This window comes from Cinclus cinclus, chromosome 31 (assembly GCF_963662255.1).
Source record: "Cinclus cinclus chromosome 31, bCinCin1.1, whole genome shotgun sequence".
Taxonomy (NCBI): Eukaryota; Metazoa; Chordata; class Aves; order Passeriformes; family Cinclidae; genus Cinclus; species Cinclus cinclus.
The window spans coordinates 190163-214852 of NC_085076.1; the positions used below are offsets into that span (position 1 = coordinate 190163).

At 53.1% G+C, this 24690-nt stretch overlaps 2 protein-coding genes across 4 annotated transcripts in view; one reads left to right on the forward strand and one right to left on the reverse strand.

Annotated features, from left to right (window-relative positions):
* Positions 1-14602: 14602 nt before the first annotated feature.
* TMEM79 (transmembrane protein 79) lies at positions 14603-17226 on the reverse strand. Its single transcript, XM_062511399.1, has 4 exons — positions 17104-17226; positions 15459-16287; positions 15036-15249; positions 14603-14807 (listed from the first exon to the last, which is right to left on the reverse strand). The coding sequence occupies exons 2-4, from the start codon at positions 16177-16179 to the stop codon at positions 14603-14605; spliced, it is 1140 nt and encodes a 379-aa protein (XP_062367383.1). The 5' UTR covers positions 16180-16287; positions 17104-17226.
* Positions 17227-18120: 894 nt separating this feature from the next.
* SMG5 (SMG5 nonsense mediated mRNA decay factor) overlaps positions 18121-24690 on the forward strand; it is a 30942-nt gene continuing 24372 nt past the window's right edge. For all 3 annotated transcript variants that reach the window (XM_062511186.1, XM_062511189.1, XM_062511187.1), the window contains exons 1-2: positions 18121-18268; positions 24131-24229. In XM_062511186.1, the coding sequence (XP_062367170.1) occupies positions 18192-18268; positions 24131-24229 (176 nt within the window). In that variant the 5' untranslated portion in view covers positions 18121-18191. The remainder of the gene's footprint in view (positions 18269-24130; positions 24230-24690) is intronic.

Genomic DNA, 24690 nt, shown 5'->3' on the forward strand with positions numbered 1-24690 from the left:
GGCGGGCGGGTCCCGCAGAGCCGCAGGAGGGCTGGGGGTGATGGCAGCGCTGTCCCAGGGGGAGAGAGAGATGGAGAGAGAGCCCTCCACTCACGGTGTGGGTCCTGGTGCTCAGCAGAGTGCTGGATGACGGCAGGTTAAAGCAAGAAGGCAGCTGGGCAGGGTCCGACAGCAGTGAGGATGGCTCCCAGCCCTAGGATGGCAGAGATGGGGCTGAGATCGTCCTTCTCGTCCGAACTCCGCGGGGGAAATGGGGAGAGCCAGAGCCTTCCGTCTGCTCCTCTGGATGTTTGAATCTCGGGGGGTTTCCCTCTTCTCTCCTCTCCCCCCTGCCACCAGGGCCCAGTCAACAGGTATCTTAGCATGACAATGGGGAAAATTCCACAGAGGGAAAAGGGAAAGGACCAACCCAAACATTTATATAAAGCAAGACACTATGGAGGCAATGCAACATAACAGAGTGACAATTTGATTACCGAAAAAAGAAACAGCGGTTCGGTACATTTTTTTTTTAAGTTTAGGGTTTGTTAAGTCCCAAGCAACCGATAGAAATCTTCTCTGCTGTATTTCAGGCCTGTCCAGGCTCATATCAAGTGCCTAATTCTGGTGAGAGTGTCTATGTTTCAGCGGGGATAAAGTTAATTTTGCCTAGTTCTATTACCTGTCATTGGCTAACAGTTCAAAGCTTTCTCCCTTTGGTGGTAAACAGCTTTATGGGAAGATTGCTCCCCTTTCCCCTAGCTTTAGGATGGCTCTGCAGTTGACTTCTGACAGTAGGCAAGTTGACAGCAAGGTATTACACAATTTTTAAAAGTAATTTGAGATGTTCAACTGCGAGAGTCCCGAAGTGCTGCTGCTGGGGTTGCTTGGAGTTTTCTTCATCATTCTCAGGGGCGGGGATGAACATACAACAGGTAGAGCAGCCATGCCCACACTACACTACAGACATACAGCTTGGTTCCCTGGACACCACTGTGCACATGTGGCACACACATGTCCCAAGCTGTGTTCCCCTTGCCCAGATCCCCCACCCAACCTCCTCCGGGGCCAGCAGGGAGTCACCAGTGACCCTATCCTCCACTCTTCCCATTCCAAACTACTCCCTCCTTTGGCTGCTGCTGCCCTGCTTTGGTGTGAGGTGATTGGATCTCCACACCCCAGTCTGGGGTCCACCCTTTCACTCCAGGAGACTCCCTCATATATTGGCAGGAAACCCCAGCCCAGCTCTGCCTGGATCTGGCATGAAAGAAGAGACGCCATTTATCGGGGCACAGAGGGTGCCCCTCCATTATGGCCATTGAGCTGGGGCGACCCCATGGCCCCCAAAGGCCCTGGGCAAGAGGCGCAGTGGTACCACCCTCACCCAGTCAAATAAAAACAATAAAATCAGACTTTGGTCCTGGCAATACTGACAGGGAGGGAACTGTTTGGTCCATAGGGTAAAATAAGGCAGTTTAGGGGATCCCTGGCAGGCAGAACCCTGGAGGCTCTGGGGAGGCTCAGAAGATCTGGTGGGATGTGCCTTGTACCTGGCTGTACATGGATGTTCTGCCTGCTCACCTGCTCCACTCTTACCCCCTAATCACTGTGGTTTGGGCAGCCATACATCTGGACCCCAGTGGGCAGTGGGACAGGGCAGCACCACACACTCCAGGACATCCTGAGCAGGAATGGTGGCAGCCTTGCACTGTTGGTGGCTAACCTGGTGTGAGCATCTGGGTGTGGCAGGAGGGTAAAAACCACCTGGGATCAGCAGAGTGGGAGTAGCCTGGGCACTATGGCTGCCTGGAGGTGTGAGCTTGGTCACACAGATCCTGAAAAGCTTCTGGGCTTGGAGCAGGACTGGGGCAATTGCTTAAAGGTGTGGTTGGACTATGGATTAAATGGAGCAGATCCCTCCTCTGGACCTGCCCCCTCCAGCCAGCAGGCATGGGGACACAGAGATTGTGCCATGACCATGCCACCCACTGAGCCCACAGGTCACTGCACAGGGACATGGTGATGTGGCAGCAACAGGGACAGCAGCAGGGCCATGCTCAGATGGGACAGGAACACAGCAGGCTGCAGGAGTTGGAGAAGGGACACAGGAATGAATGGAGGAGTTGGGATAGGGACACTTGTTAATCATCAAATAATTGGTATGGGGACACTAGCAGGGGATGGAGCTGGGACAGAGACATGACAGCATTTGGAGGAGTTGGGACAAGGACATGGCAGTGGATGGAGTAGTTGGAACAGGGACATATGGCAGCCAGGGTTGGGGTGTGGCTCAGCCCTGTGGGAAACCTCACCCAGGGACATTGTCCATGCCTGTGTCCCTTGAGGGGCTAAGCCCCCCTCACCAGGCTGTCTCCCCCCACTCCATGTTGTGACCCTGCTCTGGTGTGATGGCTGTGGCCAGGTCCATGCCCCAGCTCTACCCAGCTCTGCCCCAGAGCACCATGCAGCATCTCCAGAAGGTTCCAGGACTGCCCCAGATGGCTCTGCTGCTCTCCCCTGAGCCAAATCCCACCAAGGGCCATAAACTGCTCCAGTTCCTGCCTCTGAGGTGGCAGATCCATCTCCAAGAGGGACACACAGCCCTACAGTGCCTGGCTCTCTCTCACACCATGGAATCATGTAGGAGATGGAGAGGGAGTAGGAGGCATTAAGAGGGGAAGAGAGGGGGTAAGAGGACCACAGCATGTTGTCACCCCTCTCCCCCAGCCTGGAGCAGCTCAGGTTCCCAGCACTGTCCCTGTACTGGCCCTGCCATGGCCAGCCTCACCTTTCCCAGTTCTCTTTGTTTTTCAGCTGCATTAATACAGCAGCTGGGATTAATCAGAGACACTCTTGTGGGATTCTGCAACTTCAGGCCCTCTGAAGCCACTGGTTCCCATCCCCATGGATTTGATTTGTATTGTTGAGGGTTAGTTCTCTCCCTTTTTCCCTCTGTGGAATTTTCCCCATTGTCATGCTAAGATACCTGTTGACTGGGCCCTGGTGACAAGGGGGAGGGGACGGGAGGGAAGAGGGAAACCCCGCGAGATTCAAACAGCCAGAAGAGGAAGCGGAAGGCTGGGTCTCAGCCCCATTTCCCCCGTGGAGTGCGGACGAGAAGGACGATCGCCGTCTGTGTCCCATCCCAGCGTAGGGAAACCATCATCGGACCCTGCCCTGCTGTCTCCTCGCTGTGAACTACCACCATCCAGCACTCTGCTGAGCACCAGGACCCACACTGTGAGCGGAGGGCTCTCTCTCCATCTCTCTCTCCCCCTGGGACAGCGCTGCCATCACCCCCAGCCCTCCTGCGGCTCTGCGGGACCCGCCCGCCCCCAGCACCGGGAACTGCAGCTCAGGGAAAAGGTGCCTGCAGCCAAAAAACACTGGGATTGAGTTACTGTTCTCTTTGTGGGTAATTTCATAGCTGTTGTTGTTCTTGTCTGTCTTGTTAGATATACTAGTAAAGAACTGTTATTCCTAATAACAGTTATTCCCCATATCTTTGCCTGAGAGCTCTCTTAATTCCAAATTTATAATAATCGGAAGAATCACATTTTTTTTTCAGTCCAAGGGGAAGCTTCTGCTTTCCTTGGCAAACACCTGTCTTTCAAACCAGGACATGTATCATGCTCTGAATTCCTCTGCTTTGACCCTGAGAAAGGTCCAGCCACAGGGTCATAGGTGACACCATGGTGGCAAGGTGGCACTGGTGGGGCTGTGGGTGAGGAAGAGCCTGCCTGGCCCATGAGGATCCCCCGAGGACACAGCTCCCCTCAACAGGTCTGTCCCAGTAGATCTGAGGACATGGCATGAGACAACCTCTGTCCCCACAGCAGGGCAGATGGGACAAGGATCCTCCGTGCTCCTCCAGCCCTGGGGCAGCTCCTGTCTCACAGCCCTGAGGCAAGGGAAGGATGGAAAACACCGTCTGCTCTACAAATGTCTCTGTTAAAAGTCATATGGAAATGGAAGCCCAAAATATGGGGAATTGGAGCTTGGCTCCTGTTGGGGATCAGCCCAGCTGGGTGCTGTGCTGGCTTGGCTCCAGGTCCTTTGCTGCACCTGGGCACAGGACTTCCCAGGAATTGCAGAGGAAATAATCCATATGGCTCTGGGAGCAAGGTAGGGTTAGGGTTTGATGGGGCTGGAGAGGGACCTGCCAGGTCGCCTAGAGTGGGATGCCAGGAAGGACCTGGGGACATCAGGGACCCCAGGGAAGCATTACTGCCAGCAGCTGCTGCAGGGGTCTCTGCTGCAGCAGCTGCACTGGAGAATGGAGGGGTGGGGGGGGATCGGGTCTGCTGAACTTGCAGTGTCTCCAGGATACAGAGTGGTGAAAGTGGGGTCTCTGGAGGACAGGATGGTGAATATTCTTCACTCCTCTGGGGAATGGAGGAGGGGGTTCCCTGGTGCCCTGGGTGGAAAATGCAGGAGATGGGGGGAACTGCTCTCTGAAGGAATGAAGACTGTATTTTCCTTGTCCTGGCAGAGGAAGGTGGGGGTCTCTGCTACCCTGAAGGATGGAGGTGGGAGCCTCCACTGAAGTGAAAGTGAAGGGATGATGCAGGTGAGGGCATCTACTGTACTGGTGGATAAAGATAAGGGGTCTCCTCTGACCTGGGTGCTTGATGATGGATTTTCTGCTCTCCTGGGAGATGAAGATGGGAGTCCTTGCTGCTCTGAGGGATGAAGGCAGGGTTCTATGCTGCCATGGGGGTGAAGATGAGGCTCTGTCTCCCTTGTCCTGGTGAGTCTATGCTGTCCTGGGGTCTTTGATGTTCTGGGAGATGAAAACAGGGTTCTTCACAGCCAAGCTTAACTGGCATGTGTGGGCCTGCAGGCAGGCAGGAGATTAACTGCAGTAGGTGGGCGCAGGCTGGTGCCATGAGGCGCCAGGTTTCAGGCTGGGTTTTCAGGTCATTTCATCATGCTCAAGACACTGCTAGGATGGGCCTGTGCCCCATCCTAGACCTCAGTGAGTGCTGCCAGCCCAGTCTCCATGAGTCCCTGGGCAGAGGGCAAGGGCAGAGCCAGGCCCCTGCCATGCTGCCATGTGGGTTCCCTTCATGGCTGGGTACTCACTCCCTCACGGCCCAGTCTGGCCAGGGCCCACCATCCTGCTGGGGTCCCGCTGGGCCCTGCTGCTGCCCCCAGCTCCTTGAGCTGCTGGTGCTCATCGTTGCTGTGTTTAATCTCTGTTTGGATTTGCCTTTGCTGTTCTTGTTTCTGCTCCCAGTCCTGAAAACAGCACAGTGAAGGACTGCTGCCTTCATTTGCCAGGTTGCAGGAGGCCTCACCCTTAACCCTCAGTAAAGCTGTGACCTTTGCCTTGATCCACTAAGCCACCTTCACCTTACAGGACAACAAAGAGTCTTGCTTCAATTGTCCAAGACTGTAGAGAGCCCTATTTTCATCTGCCAGCACAAGGGAGACCTTCATGTCTCTTTCTCAGGGCAGCAGAGATCCCTGTCTCCATCCCCCAGGACAGCATAGATCCCAGCCTTGTTTGTCCAAGACTGGGCAGACCTGTGCTTCCAGGTGAAAGGAATGAGCAGGATTTGTGTTTGCAAACAAACTGTGGGCCTGCTGGTAGATAAAGCCAGACACTGATAGATGAAAGAAGCAGTGGGTGGAACCATAAATTCCAGATTAATTCCACTAATTGAGGTAGACTGTTGCTCACCCAAGGCTGTGTTAAATTCCTAGACTTAGAGAAAAAGAACAGAGATATAAAGGAAAAGTGAGTGTGCATTAGGCTATTTAGGAAGTCTGTAACTCTCAAGTACCTCAGCCAATGGGGAAAGAGAGAGGGAAATGCGGCTGGGAAATTAGGATAAAAAGGAGGCTGCATCCTCCAGCAATTTGAGATAAATACCCCATGGCCTCTCCCTTTGTTCAAATAAAGTTACAGGACTCCTCTGTCTCATTTTTGGACATAAACCTCTGACACTGTGGATTAATTTTCCTGACACTGGATAGAAGGGAGCCCCACTTGCATCATCCCATGCAACACCTTCAGCTTCAGTTGAGTGGAGACCCCTGCCTCAATCCTCCAGGGCAGCAGAGACCTGTATCTCAATTGTCCCCAGACTGCAGAGAACCCCACCTTCAGCTGCCAGAACCAGGGAGGCCCCTGCCTTCTTCCCCCAAGACAGAAGATTGCCCTGCATTTTCCACCCAGGGCAGCAGAGCTCTGATCCTGTCAGCTGCTGTCTCCACACCCCAAATGTGGCTCACCCAGCACTTCCAACACCTTTCCAACCAGGTGTAAACCTTCCTCCACCTACCCTGTTCACTCCTCGCACCTTCTTATGCTACATCTTTTACATTTTCAGCCACTCCAGGTGCTCCATCTGCCTCTGGGCCTCCTGGTACTGCTCCTCAGCCCTCAGCACCTGCTCCGCAGTCTTCTGCTCTGCCTGGTGTATGACGTCCTGCCTGGCTCTGGGAATAGAGGTTCCCTCTGTCTTCATCCTGCTCCCAAGAGCAGAAATACTGGCATGGACAGGGATGCGGTAGCTGGGAAAGGGGAAAGGCTGGATGCCTCCATGGAGAAGAGGAAGCCTTTGGCACTGAGGAGCAGCTGTGCAGACAAGAGGCATCTCTGGCCTCCAAGCCAGACTGGGCCACAGAGAGCAGGAAGGAGAAGGGAAGGAGAGAAAGACCCTGGAAGCAGCAAGGAACTGGTGAGGCTCAGGCAGGTGCCAGGTGACAGCAGGGTGTTCTGCCCTTACCATGTTCAGTTCCCTCTTCTTCAGTTCCTGTGCTTTCTGCCTGCTCCATCTTGGTATTCCTTGCCCACTGCAGCAGCTTCTGTTTCTGCTCCCACTGCTCTTCCTCTGTCTTGTTCCACTGCCCCATCTGCTCCTGCAGCTCAGCTTTGCACTGCTCTGTGCTCTGGGCCGGGCTCAGGCTGCTGAATTCTGGGTATCTTCTTGAGGGCTTGCCAGGACCATGCTTCATGTGCTCACATTCCTGGTGAGATAGCCAAATTCTGGATCTCCTCCTGGGACCCGCTGGGGCCAAATTCTGGATCCTCTCCTGGGACTAACTGGGGTCAAGCTCCAGAGCCCTGTGCTCCAGCATAGACAGGGGCATGACAGGTTCCTCCATCCTTCCCACACCCTGATCAGACACACCATTCCCTTGGAAGGATGGGAATGCTGCATCCAACCAGCATGGTATTGCTGGATACAGCCCTAGAAAGATTCCTGGATACAGCCACAGTGGAATCTCTTTCCTGCCCATGAACCCAGCAACACCAGGGATTCTGTCCAGCCCTCCCTGAGGCAAGGACCACAGGAGTCCCTAGCCCCACAGCCTCCATACTCACCAAAGTGTGGTCCAGAGAGGGGAGACATTGGTGGTTCCTGAGCAGAGCTCTCAGAATGCCCCAGCTTGCATGTCTCTGATCCACTGAGAGCCCCCCAAGCCCTGACAGTGAGTGGGAAAAGAGGGAGCAGGAAGGGAGATGCTGATGAAAGCAGCATCCTGTCCCTACACTCCTCCTAGGTTAGGGCTGGAGGTGCTTCCTTGATCCATTTGTAATTCTTTTCCCCAATGATGAGACAGGCCAGGGGCTCCTCCTCAGGAATGCTGGGGGGCACCAGGAGAGAGGTCAGTGGCACAAGGGGTCGGAGAGCTCCCTGTGTTGCCTGAGCTGCCCACTCAGCCACCAACTCAGCCTGGAGAAACACAGGAAGTGTTAGGGCAGCTGTGGTTTGGAGTGAAGCAGGAATGGAAAGTAGGGTGAAAGTGGCACCTGGCTGGGATGCAGGGGGGTCAGGATGCCCAGGGTGTGACCAGGGCCTCCTGTAACACCCCAGAACTTGTCAGCCCCAAAATAAAAATGCTGGAAGATTTCAGCACAATCTGACTCTCCCAACTTTCATTTGGGAAATATTTCATCCCTTTTCAGGCAGGCATGCTGATCAATCTTGCCTCCCCAGACAATGTTTTTGTGCTGGATCAAAACCTCTGCTGATTTGTGGAAGCAGCAGCCTGTTCCTGAAGAAGTGACCCCATAGAAGAGACCCCTGCAAGAGCAGTTCCTGAAGGACTAGCCCTATGAAGGGAAGGGAAGGGAAGGGAAGGGAAGGGAAGGGAAGGGAAGGGAAGGGAAGGGAAGGGAAGGGAAGGGAACCCACCCAGGAGCTCCTGAATGACTGACCCCTTAGAAGAGGCCCCCCTGAAGCAGTTTGCGCAGAACTGCAGCTCATGGGAACAATTCATGTTGGGAAAATTGATTGAGGACTGTCTTCTGTGGGAAGGACCCCATGCTGGAGCAGGGAAAAAGTGTGTGGAGTCCTGCCCTCTGAGGAGGAAGAAGTGGCAGAGACAACAAGTGAGTGTGACCAACTGCCTGCAAACCCCATCTCCCTCTCCCCTGTGCCACTGCTGGGAGGAGAGAGAAAATTAGGAGTGAACTTAAGCTGAGCTGGAAGGGAAAGCTGGGAGGAAGTTGTTTTCAGATTTGGGTTTACATCTCCGTATCCTGCTTTGATTTGATTGTTTACTAATTAAATTAATTTTCCCCAAGTCCATTCTGTTTCACCTGTGCGGGTAATTGGTGTGTGATCCTTTCCTGTCCTTACCTTGACTCATGAGCCTGTTGTCGTATTTTCTTATCTAACCTTTTCCAGCTGAGGAGTGATAGAATGACTTTGGTACCTGACATCCAGTTAGCATCTACCCACCACAAGTGACAACAGAGCATGGTCTGAAAAAGCACAGGCACAAATAAACTTGGCAATCAAGATATATCTGGAACTTCACATGTCAAAATCAAGTGGTGACTAGGACACAGCCTCCCCCAAGAAGTCTATCCCAGTGGATCTGGGGACAGGGCAAGGGATAACCTCTGTTCCCAGAGTGGGGCAGGTAGACAAGGAGCCTCAGTGCTTCTCCAACTCTGACTTGTCCTCCCAACTCCTTCCTCACAGCCCTGAGACAAGGGAAGAATGAAAAACACTGCTCCAGGAACATCTCTTATAGAAAAAATCAGCCAATGAAATCCCCAAATCACTGGGAAATTGGAGTTGGTTCGTTTTGGGGCTAGTCCTAGTTGGGGGCTGTGCTGGCTCAGCTCCAGGCCCTCCATTCTGTGTTTCACTTGGGCACAGTACTTCTTGGGAATTTCTGTGGCTTGACAGAGGAAAGAATCCATCAGGAGCCCAATGGCTCTGCATCCAGGGCCCCTCAGCAGGTTTGCTGAGGATGCAAGGGGACCTAAGAGGTGGCCCAGGATGAGACGCCATGGAGCCCAGAGAGGTATCACTGGTGGCCCCTGACTCGAACCCTTGCAGGTTCTGCTGCCTGAGCTGGCTGAGGCACTGGCTGGGCTGCTGGGCCTCCTGCTCCTGCCCATGTCTCTGATGAAGGAGGGCCACTCGTTCTTGCTGCTGCTGGAGCTCCTGGATCTGCCACTGGAGCTCACTGGTAGGGGCACAGTGCAGGCCAGCCCTCTGCGCCTGCTCCAGCATCTCCTGCTCCAGCTGCTCCTGATGAGGCCTGTGGGAGAGCTGGGCTGACTCAGGGACCCTGCCACAGCTCCCTACACCTGGCACAGCATCTGGGCTGGCACCGGAGTGCCCAGAGCCACCAGCTGGAACTGGGAGATCCCTGGCCACTGCCTCAGCCATCCCTCAATTCTGTGTGCATCACCTGAGCACCCCCTGGAATTCCTGGCAGACCTGCTCAATCTGCATGGCCAAGTGCTCTTCCTTCTGGGCCACCTGCTCCAGCTGGTTCCAGCTCAACCACTGCTTTTGCTCCACCTTCCTCTGTGTCTTCTCCAGCTCCTGCTGCCATTCCTGGTCTGCAGCCTTTTGGTTCCTCTTGGCCCTCAGAGCATCCTGCCCAAATAGGGGACAGTGCTGGGCTTCTGTACTGGTTTGAAAAGCAAAACCAGTGAGACTTCAAGTCAGTAATACAATTTTTAATAGGGAAAAGAAAAAGGAAAAATAAAATACATGCAATAATAAAAAACAAAACCACTGACAGAGTCAGAATACCTGCTACCCTGTCAGTCAGGGTGTTGGTGCAGTCCAATTAGATGGTGGCTACAGTCCTCCTGGATTACAGATGTGGTTCAGTTGAAGCAGTGGTATTGTAGAAGGTGCAGTTTTCCCCTGAAGGGTCCAGCGATGATGTGGAAAAAAGCCTGGTTCTTCCTCTGGAATCCAGCAGAGAAAGGCTGCTTTTGGCATTCTAAACCTCAGTTTTTATCTAGGTAGGAATGGCTTGGCTCCTCCTCCCGGCTGGAGCATCTCCCAATGGAATAATGTAATCTTATCAGTTATACAGTAGGACTCAATGGCCCATCAACAGAAAATATTTCCCACAAAGATAAGGATGATCACCCTTCTCAGATGGTAATAGAATATATATCTTGTATTGGAAATCAAGACAGCTTCCCTCTGGGGCAGCTCTGGAAGCCCTTGGGCGTGGCTTTGGCTCTGCCAGCACCACTCCAGGACATCCCCTGACTCCAGGGCAGGGGCTGGTCCTGCAGACCCCCCACATCCAGGGATGCTGCCTCTTTGCTGGGCTGGGGACAGGGACGGTGGCAGGTGAACACATCACCTGCCCCCAGGCCACTTACCCACTCTGCCAGCCAGGCCTGGGTGAGTGTGAGCGGGAAGCCATCGCACTGGGCTGCAGCTGCCGCGCAGCATTTTTCCATTATCAATTGACAGGTACTTACAAAGTGAGGGGAGAACCTCCTGTCGAAGTCAGGCTGAGCCAGGATTCCTCCCTGCCCAGGAGCACTAGTGAAGCCAACCTGGAAAAGGCAGGGAAAAGACAGGCTTTGCCACCTTTCCTCCTCACTCCGAACCCGGGCAGGGTGAGAGCACGCGGACACGCATCATCCCCAACCACGCAGCTCCAGGAGCGCGCTCTGGTCTGTCTGCAGGGGTCCCATAAATCAGCCACTTACCACAACCTGTGCACCCTCCTGTGTAAGGTACGTGATGGTGGGAGAGATGAAGTACCCAGGTTTGAGAGGCCGTAGGATCACAGTGTGGGACACATTGCTCGCTCTCGGAGCTGGATGTTGAGGAAAACGCTTGCATTGCATCATGCAAAGAAAAGTGAGGAGATGGGAATGAGTGGACTTGAAACAGGGTACAGTCAGCTGCTCCTCCACATAACCAAAATTACAGTATCTCATTAGTGTCATAAGAGTTCCTTATAACATCAACATTATCATCAATACTTCTTTTAGTGATACTGCACTCAGCATGCCTGTGTCTGCCTTTAAAAATTCTAAATAATTTTTAAAACCCCAAATAACCCCCAAACCCCCTTAACACTTTTTCCCACTCTCTCCCTTATTTTCATATTTTCCCTGCTCCTTTCCCAGACAAAGCTTCTCCAATCTGCTGACTATGGAAAGCAACACAGAGGTTCATTACCTGTTGATCTTTGAGGCCATGGAACCATAGGCTGGCCTTGTCTCTCCCACTCCACCCTTGCACAGGATTTGCTGCAGCAAGGGCAGGCTGTTTTCAGCCTCCAAACAGTGACACAATCACCTGTCCTGGGTCTGAGAAACTCAGAGCTTTTTATAAAGAAGAGACTCCACTTTTTCTGCAAAGCATGTTCCTCATGCTATCTGTCAGAGGTTAGTGCATCCCTACACCTTCGCTATATTTTCCTTCCTATCTGCCAGGTGCTGGCACCCTGGGAGCTGGAGGGGACGAGGTAACTGTGAAATGGGAAGACAAAGCCTTGTTATAGGCCAGAGTGATTTGAGGGAGAAAAATGTGTAGATGTGGAAGCTTTTGGGGGCACTGATACCGTAAAAGGGCAAATGGGGCAGGTTTTCTGCCCTCAGTCCCTGTAATTAACACTGAAGAACTGGATAGACCAGAAATCAAAGGAGCTTTCAGACCTGGGAGGAATGGGATGGTGCTGGAGCTCAGCAGGAGCCGAAGGTGCCCCTGGACTGACTTGTGCCCTGTAGCAGTGTGTGGTACTCAGGGGGGTTTTGCCTGTGGGCTCTTGGGTCAGTGCCCTGGGTTGTGTCTCGCATGGCAGGTACATTTAGAAGACTTACAGAACCTCCTGAGCTGGAAGGGACCCATAGAGAGCACGGAGACCAAGTCCTGGCCCTGCACAGACACCCCAACCACTTCACCGTGTGCCTGGGAGCATTGTCGAAACATTGTCTGGCAGCCTTGGAGCTGTGACCATTCACTGGAGAGCCTGTTCAGTGCCTGACCACCCTCGAGGGGAAGAGTCTTTTCTTGATACCCAGCCTAAAACTCCTGTTCTGCGTTTGGTTTTTCCAGTGATTTTTTTCCCCATCTGCTACTTGGAAGAAGAACAATGCCGGGCAAGGTCTGAGACAAACGGGGCAATTAAGAAACAAATTATGTAGCTAGGTCGCAACATTCCATTGAAATGGCCCTGGCTAAGAGCGGGTTATGGGTGGGGTTATGGGTGATACCTCCACGGAAAAAAGGTGAAGGAGCTACCCCGGAGGTTTGGCTGAGTTTTTGCGGAGTTGGGTTTCCAGGTTCGTAAGGAGCCCTTTGCCTGTTTCCCTGCAGCCTGAAAGGAATTAAGGATTTCAACAAACAAAACAAACTGTGGGTCTGTAAGTAGACAAAACTAGCACTGAGAGATAAAAGAAACAATGTGAAGGATTCCGCTGATTGATGAATGGAATGAGATAGATTGTTTTTACAAACAAACTGTAGGTCTGCTGATAAATAAAATTGGAGAGATCAAAGAAATAGTGGGAAGAACCACAAATTCTATAAGGAATCCCACTGAGTGACACAAGGAAAAGACAAAGTGTGGGGGGGATATACATTAGAAGGGGTTCTTAGGTACCAGGCGTTTTGGAAAGTCTGAAACTCTCAAGTACCTCAGCCAGTGGGGAAGGAGGGAAATGCGGCCGGGAAATGAGGATAAAAAGGAGGCTGCGTCCTCCAAAATTTTGAGAGACCCCATGGAAAATGCTCTCTTTATTCGAATAAAGTTACAGGACTCCTCTGTCTCCTTTTTGGACATAAACCTCTAGTGTTTGTGGATTAACTTTCCTGTCAGGCCTGAACCCTCAGAGCTCAGAACCAGCGGGTATGGTGCCGAAATACCGGGCCCGGGCCCGCCGGACCCTCTGCTCGCAGCGTGCTGCCACGGCCACTCCTGTGTCTTGGACTCTGAAATTCCAGTCTGCTGCGGTTGTCTTGCACTGCAAACCTGCTTAATTCTTTCTTTGTTTCCCGGGCGTTTGGCGAGGATGGTGTGAGCGTGTCCCCGTACCGGCTATCTCACCGCGCTAGCCCAGCAATCACCACCTCCTTCCTCAGACGAGCCTCCATTACCGCACGCAGAGGGGCGCGAGCCCGCGCCACAGCGCCCCCTGCAGCCGCGGGGGAATCACCGCACCCGCCCTGCCCACCGGGAGCCGCCAGCGCCCCTGCCGGCTGTGCCCGGAACCGCACCCAAGGAAATGGCTTCAGGGGCGGGAAGAGATTTCATTGCGTTTTCTGGTGTTGTTTGTTTGACTAGTTATACACATACATACTAGTAAAGAAGTGTATGCATATCACTTTTCCCAGGTCTTTGCCTGAAAGCCCTTTGATTTTAGAGTTAAAATAATTTGGAGGGAAGGGGGCTGGGTCACATTTTCCATTCCAGGGGAGGCTCCCACATTCCTTGGCAGACATCTGTCTTTCAAACCAAGACACCTTCCCTGACAGAGCTTCATTGCAGTCCCTCAGGTTCTTTATTCCCATTCTCTGGTTGGGTGGGCTCTTCCTGTGATACAACATTGCAGAATGGGAGGTGGAACAAGCCAGACACCTGGCAGATAGTGAGCTAGAGTGGCTTTTCCTGGATTGGGTGGACTTTTAACTGCTTTGGGTTATGACTGAGAACTGAGGCCATCAGACATGCAACTCCCAGGGGTCCTTTCACATCTGCAGAATGAGGGGCTCAGCACCTATCCTGGGGAGGATTTGCCATCCCTAGCCCTGGGCAGTGGCAAACCTGGTGCCATGTCACCCAACCTGGCTTCTCCCTGTATCCCTCCCTGGGGAGGGCTTCCTCCCTCCTGTCTGACCAACTGGTTTGTGAACTGGATGCTGAACCTCCACCAGGAGGAAGAGGAGGGACAAACAGGGTGAGACTGGGTATGCAGGGACACTGAAGTGGGATGCAGGACTGGGAGAGGGACTGTCTGGGGGAAGCATTTTTTCCCTCTTGGAAATATAATTTTGAGGCTGGATGATTGCACTCTGTAGGCGAAGGTCTGAGTCATTCTGTGGGGAATTTAACTCATCCTCTGCAAACCAGCCAAGAGCTGCTTGGTAAGGGCTTTATTGGGCAAAGCTGGGTCCAGCAGGAGGGGAAGCAAATCCCACCCCATTCCCAGGGAACAGGTCTCACTGTGTGTTGCTCTGGGCCTTGTTCACCTTCAGCAGGAATCTCCTGGTACAGAGGGTCTGCAGCCTGGTTCTGTGGGCCCAGCAAAACCTCACCGTGTCAAGGCAGGGAGCAGGGGCCCAGCTGAATCTGCCAGTTCTGTGCTGTCATGACTCTTGAGACAAGGCACTAAGGAGGGCTCAAGCTTTTAGGGTTCAGGAACCCCATCTCCTGGCCTCCCTCACCCCCAGTGCCGGAGTTTGGCTCGACTCTCCTTGGAATGACCCTCGGGTGTTGGCGCTGCCAGAGAGAGGAGGTTCTCAGGCTCCAGGATGAACATGCTATACAGGTTCCAGAGCAGCATGGCCAGGAGCGGCAGGAAGGTCATGCTGAAGCCGAAGGTACGGAAGGAGCGGCTAATGGCGTAGGACATCCAGAAAATCAACCTGGAGAAGGCAGAGAGTGCAGGATCAGCCAAGGGTGATGCTATGGGGCTGGCACTCAGTGGTTCTGACAAGTGAGGATTTCCCAGGCATGGCTGCTATAGGAAGAGAAACCCTTCCTGGCTCTGGTGAGCTGGGTGAGGTGCAGCGAGAGTGGGAGTTTGCTCCAATGGATGGTTTTGCTGGCACTGATGGAGCTCAACAGCACACCGAGGTGAAGGAGGCACTTACCGGGAGATGGCGAAGAGCCCTGTGAGTAGTGGAATGAGCTTGAGTAGCTCCTGCGGGAGGTAGGTGGCTAGCACAGCCATGTTGAAGAAGTAGAGGATGAAGAGGTGGACAGACTGGGAGACGTAAGTGCGGTGGATCTCCACCTCCCTGTGGAGCTCTCCAAAGGGCTCCAGGGCAGAGGAGCAGAGGTGGGAGATGCCACTGACAATCATTCCTGATGGACAGAGAGAGAGACTGAGTGGGTGCCCAGAGGAGCCATGGTGGGGTTTGGGGAGCACCAGGAGGGGAAAAACTCCAATCTGCTGCTCCTGGTGGGAGCAACAGGGCCACAAAGAGCTCAGCCCCAGCTCTGCTCCTGCAGCCCCAGGGCTAACGCAGCCTAGAGCAGGAGCAAAGCGCTTATATCCCAAGCCCATGGCTCACCCAGCACAATGGGGAAGGTGGCAAAGGTGGCGCAGCGCAACGTGTAGACCAGGCGGGCGCTGGTGGTGGGCAGCAGTGGAGCGTCAAAGGGCAAGAAGATGTAGGCCCCATAGATGAGGCAAGGGCAGAAGAGCAGGGCCCCTGCCACCGATGCCACAACCTTGAGATTATCAGTGCCACAGTCCCTGGCACACGGGCACTGTGACTCCTCAGCTGAGGGCTTGACCACACGCCCCTGGAAGCTCAGTGGATCCCGGCAGCGCGAAGGGCCAAGGGGGAGGAAGACCTGCTTGTGGTGGAGGCTACTGGGTCTGTCGCTGGGGGGATTATGGTCCCCCCTGCCCTCCTCCTGGGGCCACGTGGTTGGGTGCTGCTTCTGCTTGACAGGGCTCTCCTCAATGCACTGTGGGTCGATGGGCACAAAGACGTGGGCCGCCATCACGGGCAGCTGGGGGACTTCCACACCTTCACCCTCAACTGTGGGGCAGGTGGGAACAGCTTCCTCTGGGTCTTCATGGCCCCCCTCAGGACTTGATCGCCTCTTTGTCTCTATAAGCTCTGGCTGGCCCTGGGCGTTGTGCTGACACTGGTCCCATGGCAGGGTGGCATCAGGGTCCCCCAGGTGTTCATCTGGGGCTGGTGGCACCTTGTCCAGGGCCACCTTCCCCAGCTCCAGCAGAGCCACCTCCTCGGGGATCAGGGCAGGGTCCGCAGCAGCCATGACAGCATCCACTTCTGCACTGCTGGGGACAGCTAGGGGCTGGTAACACTGCTGCCTGCACTTGTGGTGTTCAGAGGGGACAAAGTTTCTGTCCTTTCTGCTTTTACCCTAGGCCAGGAGAAAGAAGATAGATAAATTTATGTCAGAAATGAGATGTCTGGGGTCACGTGCACAACCCCAGTGACAAAGTGGGAGTAAACTGGCACCCCTGGAGCCCACACCACCCACCTGTCCTTACACTAGAAGGGGAAAGCAGTACCTGGTCCCTGGCAGTGGAGTTAGGTACTGTCCTAGGAAGAGTGAACCCTGGAGGTGCAGGTCTGGCTGCAAAATGGGGCAGCCTGGCAATTGCTTCCCCCACTGAACGAGCATCCTGTGGGTTCTGTCTGGGCACAGCCAGGATGATACAACCGGCTCCTCTGTGGCTCTCTCCTGGGCCAGGACCAGCCAAGCCCTGGGGAGACATGACCTAACTGCTTCAGGGAGAGCCCTAGCTACAGCTGGCATGGGCCAGGTTCGCTGTCTCTGAGACTGTGGGTGGGCAAAAGGGGCTGCTGGATGCCCTTCCATGGGGTGCAAGAAGTACAGGCAGAGGTCCTACATTGTTACCCTTTAAGGGGAATCCTGTCCCTTGGCCCACCCTGGGTGTTCCACCTGTCTCCTGCAATGAGCATCACTCCTTCACTTCTCTCAGTACATTCATCCCTAAACCCTCAGACGGAGCCTTGGGCTGGCCACAGGTGTGGGGAAACTGAGGCACGGAGCCGCTTGGGGCTTCCTCTGAGATCCAGACACGGAAGTAGGGCTGAAACAGGTTCCTAGGCCTCCCGCACCTTCAGCGCCCGAATCCCGGACCCCAGCCCCGCTGACAGCCCCCAGCCCCGCTTCCCTCGCGGCACCACCTCCCCTCGCTGCAGCACTCACTCGGGCACAGACGGGGGACCATAGGGGCCACGGGACAGCTCTGCCGAGGCCCTGCGGGATTCCGGCGCTCTCCTGGCCGCCTCCACCTCAAACCTGCCGAACCAGCTCAGGTGGGGCGGGCGGAGGGGCGGACCGTCTGCCCGTCCAACCCGGGCCGCGGCCCCTCGGGGCTCCTACGCGGGCAGGGCCGGCGGGGGAGAGTGCGAGTCCCGGCGCTGTGCCCCATGTCCGGCAGGGAGACCCCCGGATCTGGCTGTGCTAAGTTAAGAGCTCTCTAAACACACACGCAGTTTAGAAAGGAGACAGACAGCTCAATCTTTGTTTATTCTATGAGAGTGCGAGGTGTTTTCCACAAATCAAGCGCACCAAGGGTAACACGAAGTTAAATCTTTTATACAGTATAATTTACACAAACCCGTCTAATACACATTCCCCTTCCACCTAATGTATATTTATGTCGCGTAACATAACACAGTGTTTGAAATACGAAGTCTTTTTATTTTATTGAAGAACTTTTATTACAGAAGTTGTGCGAAACAAAAGAACTAGAAGATTCAGTTTGAAGACAGATAATTCAGCTTGAAGACACAGCTGGGGGAGCCGCGGCCCCACAGGACCCGCCCGGATGCCTGGTCGGTCTCTTGGGATCCCCGGCACGGCGGGATCCCAGAGCGTGGAGAGATTCCTGCGCCGTTCCGCCCGCTCTCGGGCCCATAACCACGGGGGGGAGGCTTCTAGTCGAGCCCTCGACCCGGGCAGGGGGACCCCAGCCCGCCGTGTCCGCGTCTCCCGCCGTGTCCGCGTCTCCCGCCGGGCCCGCGCTGGCACTCGGCTCCGGCTGACTGACGCCGCCGCCGCCATGTTGCCAGCACTAGATGCGGGCCTGTCGCGCGCGTTTGCTCTCGCGAGGCGAGGTTGCCCCCGCCGCCGCCCTCTCCGCCCAGCGCGGCGCAGCCGCGGGAAATCTCGCGAGAGCAGCGAGGCAGAGGGGGCAGCCATGGCGGCCGTGCGGGCCCGGGGGCGGCGGCGGCGGCGGCGCGGGCGGTGCTGAGGGGCCGCGGGGCCGGGCCGGGCCCGCCGCGGGCGCGATGAGCCAGGGTGGCGGGGCCGCTGGCGAGAGCGGAGAGCCGGAGGCCAAGGTGCTGCACACCAAACGGCTGTACCGGTAAGGAGAGGGGCCAGAGGGGATGGAGTGGCCGAGAAGGGGAAAGTGCTAGGGGACACCGGTATCGGGAAGGGGTCGGGACGGCTCCAGATGAGGCTGAGGGCGGGCCAGCGGGGGAGGGGTCGGGGGGTTTCTCAGGGTAGGGGAAAGAATATGGGGAGGGAGGGTTACGGGGTGCCCGAGGAGATATGCCGGAGAATGGGGCTGGGCAGGGTCCGGCGCGGACTGGGGGTGACGGGACGGAAGGGGATTGGGGCGGGGGAGGCTGGGGAGGACCAGGGTGCAGGGGTTGTCGGGATATAGGGAAGATGGAGGGAAAGGATATGGGGGAGTTGTCAGGAAAGGATCCGGGGGACGGGAGAAGGAGATGGCGGAATCGAGGAAACAGCAGGGATTAACAGGGTGGGGGTGGGCTCTTGAATCCAGGAGAATCATGGGGAGACTGGGGAAACTAGGGCGAAGGAGGTCGGAGGGATGTTCAGAGAAGATGGGGAAAGGAGATGATGGAATTTATGGAAGATTGAAGTGAAGAAGTTGTGGGGAAATCCAGGGAAAAGATGCAGTGCAAAGGGAGAGAAGGAGGAGATTTAGGGAAGACCAATGAAAGGTATGTGGGAAAGGGAGTTATATGAGATCCAGAGCAACACGTGCAGGGTTAGCACTGGGGAAAAGGAATCTGGTGGCTCTAGGGCAGATGAGTGAGATCAATGGACTGTGGGGGAAGGAGCTGTGGGAGATGGACAGAGGAGTTCTGTGGGATTCAGGGAGGATGATGGAAATACAATGAGATAAGGGTGAGATGTGGGGTCATCTAGAGAGAGGGTGGTTGGAGAGGGTGTCCCTGGATTTGGCAAGTAGGCATTACATGAGAAGTGCTGGAGAGGAGGATGTGATGAGAAAGAGTGTGAGCTTGGGGCACTTCGCTGTTGTGTAGAGGGCAGGACAGCTTCAGCTACAGATTTTTAATGTTAAGCACTCCCTGGGACTCTGGTCCCACATTTCCATACCATGCATTGGAAATGACATCAAAGAACAGGATTGGGGCATTCCCGGTGGCCTTGGTGAGCTCAGGCCCCCTCTGCTCCACTTGTGACTTGTTTTGTGAGGGCATCCCAGAAATTGTTCCCTGTCAGTACAAGAGATCCATAGGAGTTCCAGCAGCAGCTCTGGGTCTCAAAGATGAGCAAAGTGCTGGAGACAAGAGATGAATTTTACATGGGGGTCCATTTCTTTTTGTCTTAGTGACATTGGTCCTTTCACCTCATGGGATCTCACTGCCCTCTACAGCAGGGCAGGGCTTTACTTCCTGTTGGTGCCAGTGGCAGGATCTGTGCCCAGGAATCCCCACCAGTAACCACAGGTTTAGGTGGTGGTTATTTCTCTGTTTCCACAATGTACTTGGTGCAAGTACGTTCCTGCACTTTGGAGTTGCTTTTCTTGGGTGAGGTCAGAAGTGGGACCCAGTGGCTTGATGTGCTGGAGGTATGGGCTGCATGGTCCTGCCCAGAGCACCCCAGGCTGTTGAGCTCTGTGTCTGCTGCCCTGCTGAGACACTTGCAGTGATTTTAACCACATCAGCTGGAGGCTGAGCTGGAGCAGCACAGCGCTGTGCCTGCCCAAGGTGTGCAGGACAGGGCTGGAGAGAATGTGCAGGATGTTTGTGCTTCTGCCTGCAAAACAGAACATGTTTTGTTGAAACCATTCTTGTTGTGGTTCAAGACCTGTTCTCGTTTGTTTTCCTGGTGCTGCTCAGTTCATCTGTCAAGTGGAACCTCACATTCTGCTGCAGCCGGCAAGAGAACGGCCTGTGGCCAGAGAATGGCCTGTGGCCAGATGAGGTATTGTCATCCTGGCGAGAGAGGGGTTGTTTTCTGTTTGAATTTTTATAGCAGAATAAACCGTGTGGTTGCTCTAGAGCGTTTTTACAGCAGGAAAAGAACAATCCCACTCCTGCAGGGACAGCTCTTCTTTAGCAGGGAGGAAGGAAGTATTGTGATTTTAGTACAGGATTTATAGTACCTGCAGTGGCCACAAATTTCTGTCTCTGTAGCTGACAGTTCCCTCCTTAATAGTCTCCTGTCAGTTCTCTGTTTCAGCCTGAAGTGCGGTTGTGTGAAGTGGGAGTTTCCTGCCCTCCAAGCAGCCTGTTGTGTGGTGACTGTGGTCTCTGAGAGCTCATGACTATCACACTAAGTGGCGCCTTTGAGTCACAGATGCATGAATGTCACAGTTGCAGCTCTAAACTGTAATCCCATGGTATCAGCTTATGGGAGTTGAGCTCCAGTCTCCGAGGTCCTTGGCAGCCTGTTGGCTGTTGGAGTGTCCTTTCAGAGATGGGGGTGCCCATTGCTGCTCATAGGGTACTCTTTGATCTTTTCCAAGTCTTCCTAGATTGATAATCCCCAGGTTTCACTTTAGAATGTGGCAACTGCATTATTGTGGGTGCACTTTTACAATGCATGTTGTAGTGTAAGGTGACCAGGTTTATTTTACAGGTTTCTGGGTAACCATTAGCTTGTGGACTCAGCATTGCTGTTCCTGTGTGGAGCCTGTTCCAGACAGTGTGATTTGTGGACTGACACATGCCAGAGCAGAGATGAATGACTTGTGGGTCTTTTCTCTGAGGAAAGTCCTACTCCTCAGACACTGTGGCTCTTAGTGATGTACTAAATAAAGAAACAGAAGGGACAAATAATTCTCCCTGCTGTCCTGCTCCATCCCAGACTGTTAATGGCACAGGGGAAAAGGGACAGATCAGTGTTTGTATGGCTCGAGAGGACTTGGCATTGGCCTGTTTCCACCCTGCCTGGCACCATGTGCTGTACTTGTTTCTTTTAATAGACTGGCATATGATGTGCCTACTTTGTGGCTCTGATGTGCTGTCTGAAAGCAGTGTTTAAACACAGCAGGTAGAAAAATGGGTCCTGGGACAGGACTTGGGCTCTTAACTACTAGAGAGAGTTCAACCCGTGATCTTGGGCCAGTCAGCGCACAGATGCTAAAGTGCATTTCCAGCAGTGCATAGTCCATAGCACCAGTGTTGGTGTTTCCCAGAGTTTCTGGAGTGAGGCCGGCTCCTATCCCTTTTGTCCTTACTAAGTCCTCTTTCCTGAGCACCACAGATGTGGGATCCTGGCACGGAATCACCCATTATCACAGATTCTGCTTTATTCCTGCCTCCTTCACTTCCAGCACCACCATAGGGTCTGTGTGGACACGGCAGTGTTTCAGCTGGGGCCTCCCTTAGGGCTGATGAACCACATCCCAGTGTGTCAGCCTTGCTGCTCTCTAGTCATGAACTCTGTTTCTTTACAAACCCTGAAAGAACAGAGGAAATACCAAGTGTGTGCATGCGCCCATCTATGTTGTTGTAGAAAATTAGGTTGTATGGCAGATGCCTTCCAGGCCACCTTGAGGAGAAGGTGAAATACCTTCCTTCCTCAGCCTGTCCCCAGAAGGAAACTTTTCTGTACTTCTCTTTGGCAGGGTACCAGGATCATTTCCCACATTGGATGTCACAGACACATGCACTTGTTTCAGGTGCATGCAGCTGAGATTGAGGAATGTCATTTTACAGCTGTTTTTCTGCCTATATCAGGAATCAACAATTGTAGTTTTCCTATAGTTCTCTCTGGGAATCAAGTGAACCAGCAGTTTCCCTTTCTTCTGGTTACCCTTTGCACAGGAAGCCAGTCAGCTCCTGTGTGCTGGGAGGGACTTTGTGAGCCACAGCTAGTACTGCGGTCCCAGGCTACAGTAAGATGTGCATTGCCTGTGCTTTTGTGAGGTTCTGTTGTGGGGAAGCTAAACTGGGGGGCTTTTTGGAATGTCCCAACCCCAATATGAGCTTGGCTGGATGCTGCCCACTCAGTTGTTGTAATGGAGGGGAACTTCGGCACTCAGTGACTGTTACCTTTAAACCAAAACATATTTTACTTGCTTCTTTCCTTGCTATGAGGGTATGCAGCTGTCAGAGTTTGTGAACACTCTTCAGGCCATATGAGAAAAAGGAGAGTGAGCAGGGCTGGATGTCAAGGATGTAACAGGATTTTTTGTGTGATTCTTACGATCTCCTTGGCTTTCTTCATGATTATTCAGGAAGAAGTTGGTTCAAGTCTATGGTGTTCTGCTCTCCCAAAGCGTTGCATGAGATGCTTCTGTTCCCCATACTTCCTTTTCCTGTCAGTTTCTGTGGTTATGGGAAACAAGTGAGATTTCTTTACCTTGAGTGAGAGGCTTTCTGTGGCATAGCAGGAGATGGGACATTTTCTCTGTGAGCTCCAGAATGTCCTGGGGCTTTTTTCAGGGAGGTTCCTTTGGGTGTAGTGAGTTTGTAAAGAGAGATTGGCCTTGCTGGGAAGATGCTGGCATAGGAAACTGTCAGTTACTTTGCAGTAATATCTTTAGTTTTCAAGGAAGTGGTGTTAGTTCCAGCCCCCAGAACACAAGCTTGCAGGCTTATTTTGGGAGTGCCCTGTGTTCCATTTGTCCACCATCAGTGCAGGAGTAGCAGGCTCAGTCACTGCGTGGTGCTGTGAGTGTGATGGGGGAGTTCCCGATCTGTAGGTGACGGAGGTTTCAGGAGGGGGAGCATACTGGCTGCAGCACCTCACTGCTCTACTTGGTGGGAGTTTGCTCTGGTCTTGCTGCCTTTTGTGTTCGCAGTGCATTGTGATTGTCTTCAGCTCCTTGCTCCAACAGCTCTTGGGTGCAGCAGGCTCAGCAGCCACAGGTGTTGGAGCAAAAGAGGAATGACAGTGGGTGGGGTAGTATGAAGCTGAGGGGAAGAGCAAGGACCACTGGGGTTTGGTAGCTGATAGCTTGGGAGATGCACTGCTTAAAGAAGAGCTGGGGAAAGTTGACTTCAGGAGTGGGTTTGGTGACCTCAGATACAGGAGGAGCAAAGGCAGAGGCTGGAAGTGACCTTTTATGTAGGAAGGGTTGACAGTTATTATTGACAACTTTATCGAGGTGTCCCTGAGCTATCAATGAGGTTCAGCACTAAAGGTGCTCAAAGTCCCTGGGCTTGTTTCATTTCAGCGTTCAGAATTGTGGTGTGATTTGTTCACAGCTACAAACTTTTGAGTGCTTGAGATTTACACACAGCATGGGATTCTTCCTCCAGGAGGAGGGTCTTGGGTAATGATTCACCAAAGTACTTCTTTGCATGGCTCAGAGGTTTGGAGGTCACTCGCTCTTGTCTTTTGGCTGGCTTTCTGGGGAGAAAACCTTGGAACAAATTTCGTCATTTAGGCTGGGTTTGAATATCTGTTACCTGTCATTGAGGAAATTTTAGGGATTTAATCAGTGAATCCCTGTAATGAAGATGGAGGAGTTTTGGCCAATGAGAGACTTGTGTTGCCTTTTTTTGTATGCAGGTTGGTAAGGAAACAGGAATTGGTGGAGGTTTGATTCTACACCATTAAAACTTACATCAAAACAGTAGTTATTAGAATTCAATCAAATTTTTTAATCACAGAGTTTAAGACATTTAAATTATTCTGAATGTAGGTTTAGCAGGTTTAATTGCTGAAGTTGCCAACGTGTCCAGAGACATTTCTGATTTTGCAGCTGTAGAAATAATTGACATATTTGATCAGACAGGCAGTGGTAGGTGGTGATTAAACCACTGTTCTGCAGAAAAATGCTTATAATGTGTGTTACTCTGCTTTTTTCTACATTCCATAACCTTATTCAAACAGAGTACGAAAAGGAGATCAGTGTCTGTGGTATAGTGGTACAGGGCAGTGTGCTGATAGTGGAACTAAATAGACCAGTGTGGTTCTTTGCAGACTCCTCTGATCTGCAGTGATTGCAGGTGACCTGCTGTCCTGAAACTCTTGGTTCTGTGTTCTCATGCAGGGCAGTGGTTGAGGCCGTGCACCGGCTGGATCTCATCCTTGGCAATAAGGCAGCTTATCAGGATGTGTTCAAACCAGAGAACATCAGCTTGAGGAACAAGTAAGTTGGGCAGCGTGCTTGTGTTTTGTGTTTGACTGGGGAATATCCATGTGAAGCAACACGTGGAGCAATTGAATCTGCAGTTTTAATGTTTATTTGGTTTGTAGTATGCCTGTTGACCTGGGATCCTTCCAGGTTTTGGAAGCGGAGGCTGGATTTCAGACCTGTATTTGAGCAGCGCGGGCCATGGCTGGAGGCTTTCCTGGATCTCACTGATACAAATAAATTCTCTTTGTGTTAGCCAATTCCTTCCTTGTAATAAGAACTGTGGGGCAGAAATTTCTTACACATGTGTAAACTCTTTTATCAGGTTTAGGGATTGCTGAGCAAGGAGGATTATTCTTACTAATTTTTTAAGCTGTGAAGCCAATTCTTGTCATTACTGCAATTCAGGAAGTCACTGATGGTCAGCTGAGCCCAGAGGGCACTGATTTAAGTATATGGCTTTTCTTGGTGCTCTG

What these genes read in the sequence shown, in the direction of transcription:
- TMEM79 (XM_062511399.1), bottom strand. Translation starts at nt 16,179, where the DNA reads ATGGCTGCTGCGGACCCTGCCCTGATCCCCGAGGAGGTGGCTCTGCTG. An exon ending in CACCTTCCCCATTGTGCTGG is followed by an intron (nt 15,250 to 15,458) that starts GTGAGCCATGGG and finishes TCTGTCCATCAG; the next exon opens with GAATGATTGTCAGTGGCATC. An exon ending in GGGCTCTTCGCCATCTCCCG is followed by an intron (nt 14,808 to 15,035) that starts GTAAGTGCCTCC and finishes TGCCTTCTCCAG; the next exon opens with GTTGATTTTCTGGATGTCCT.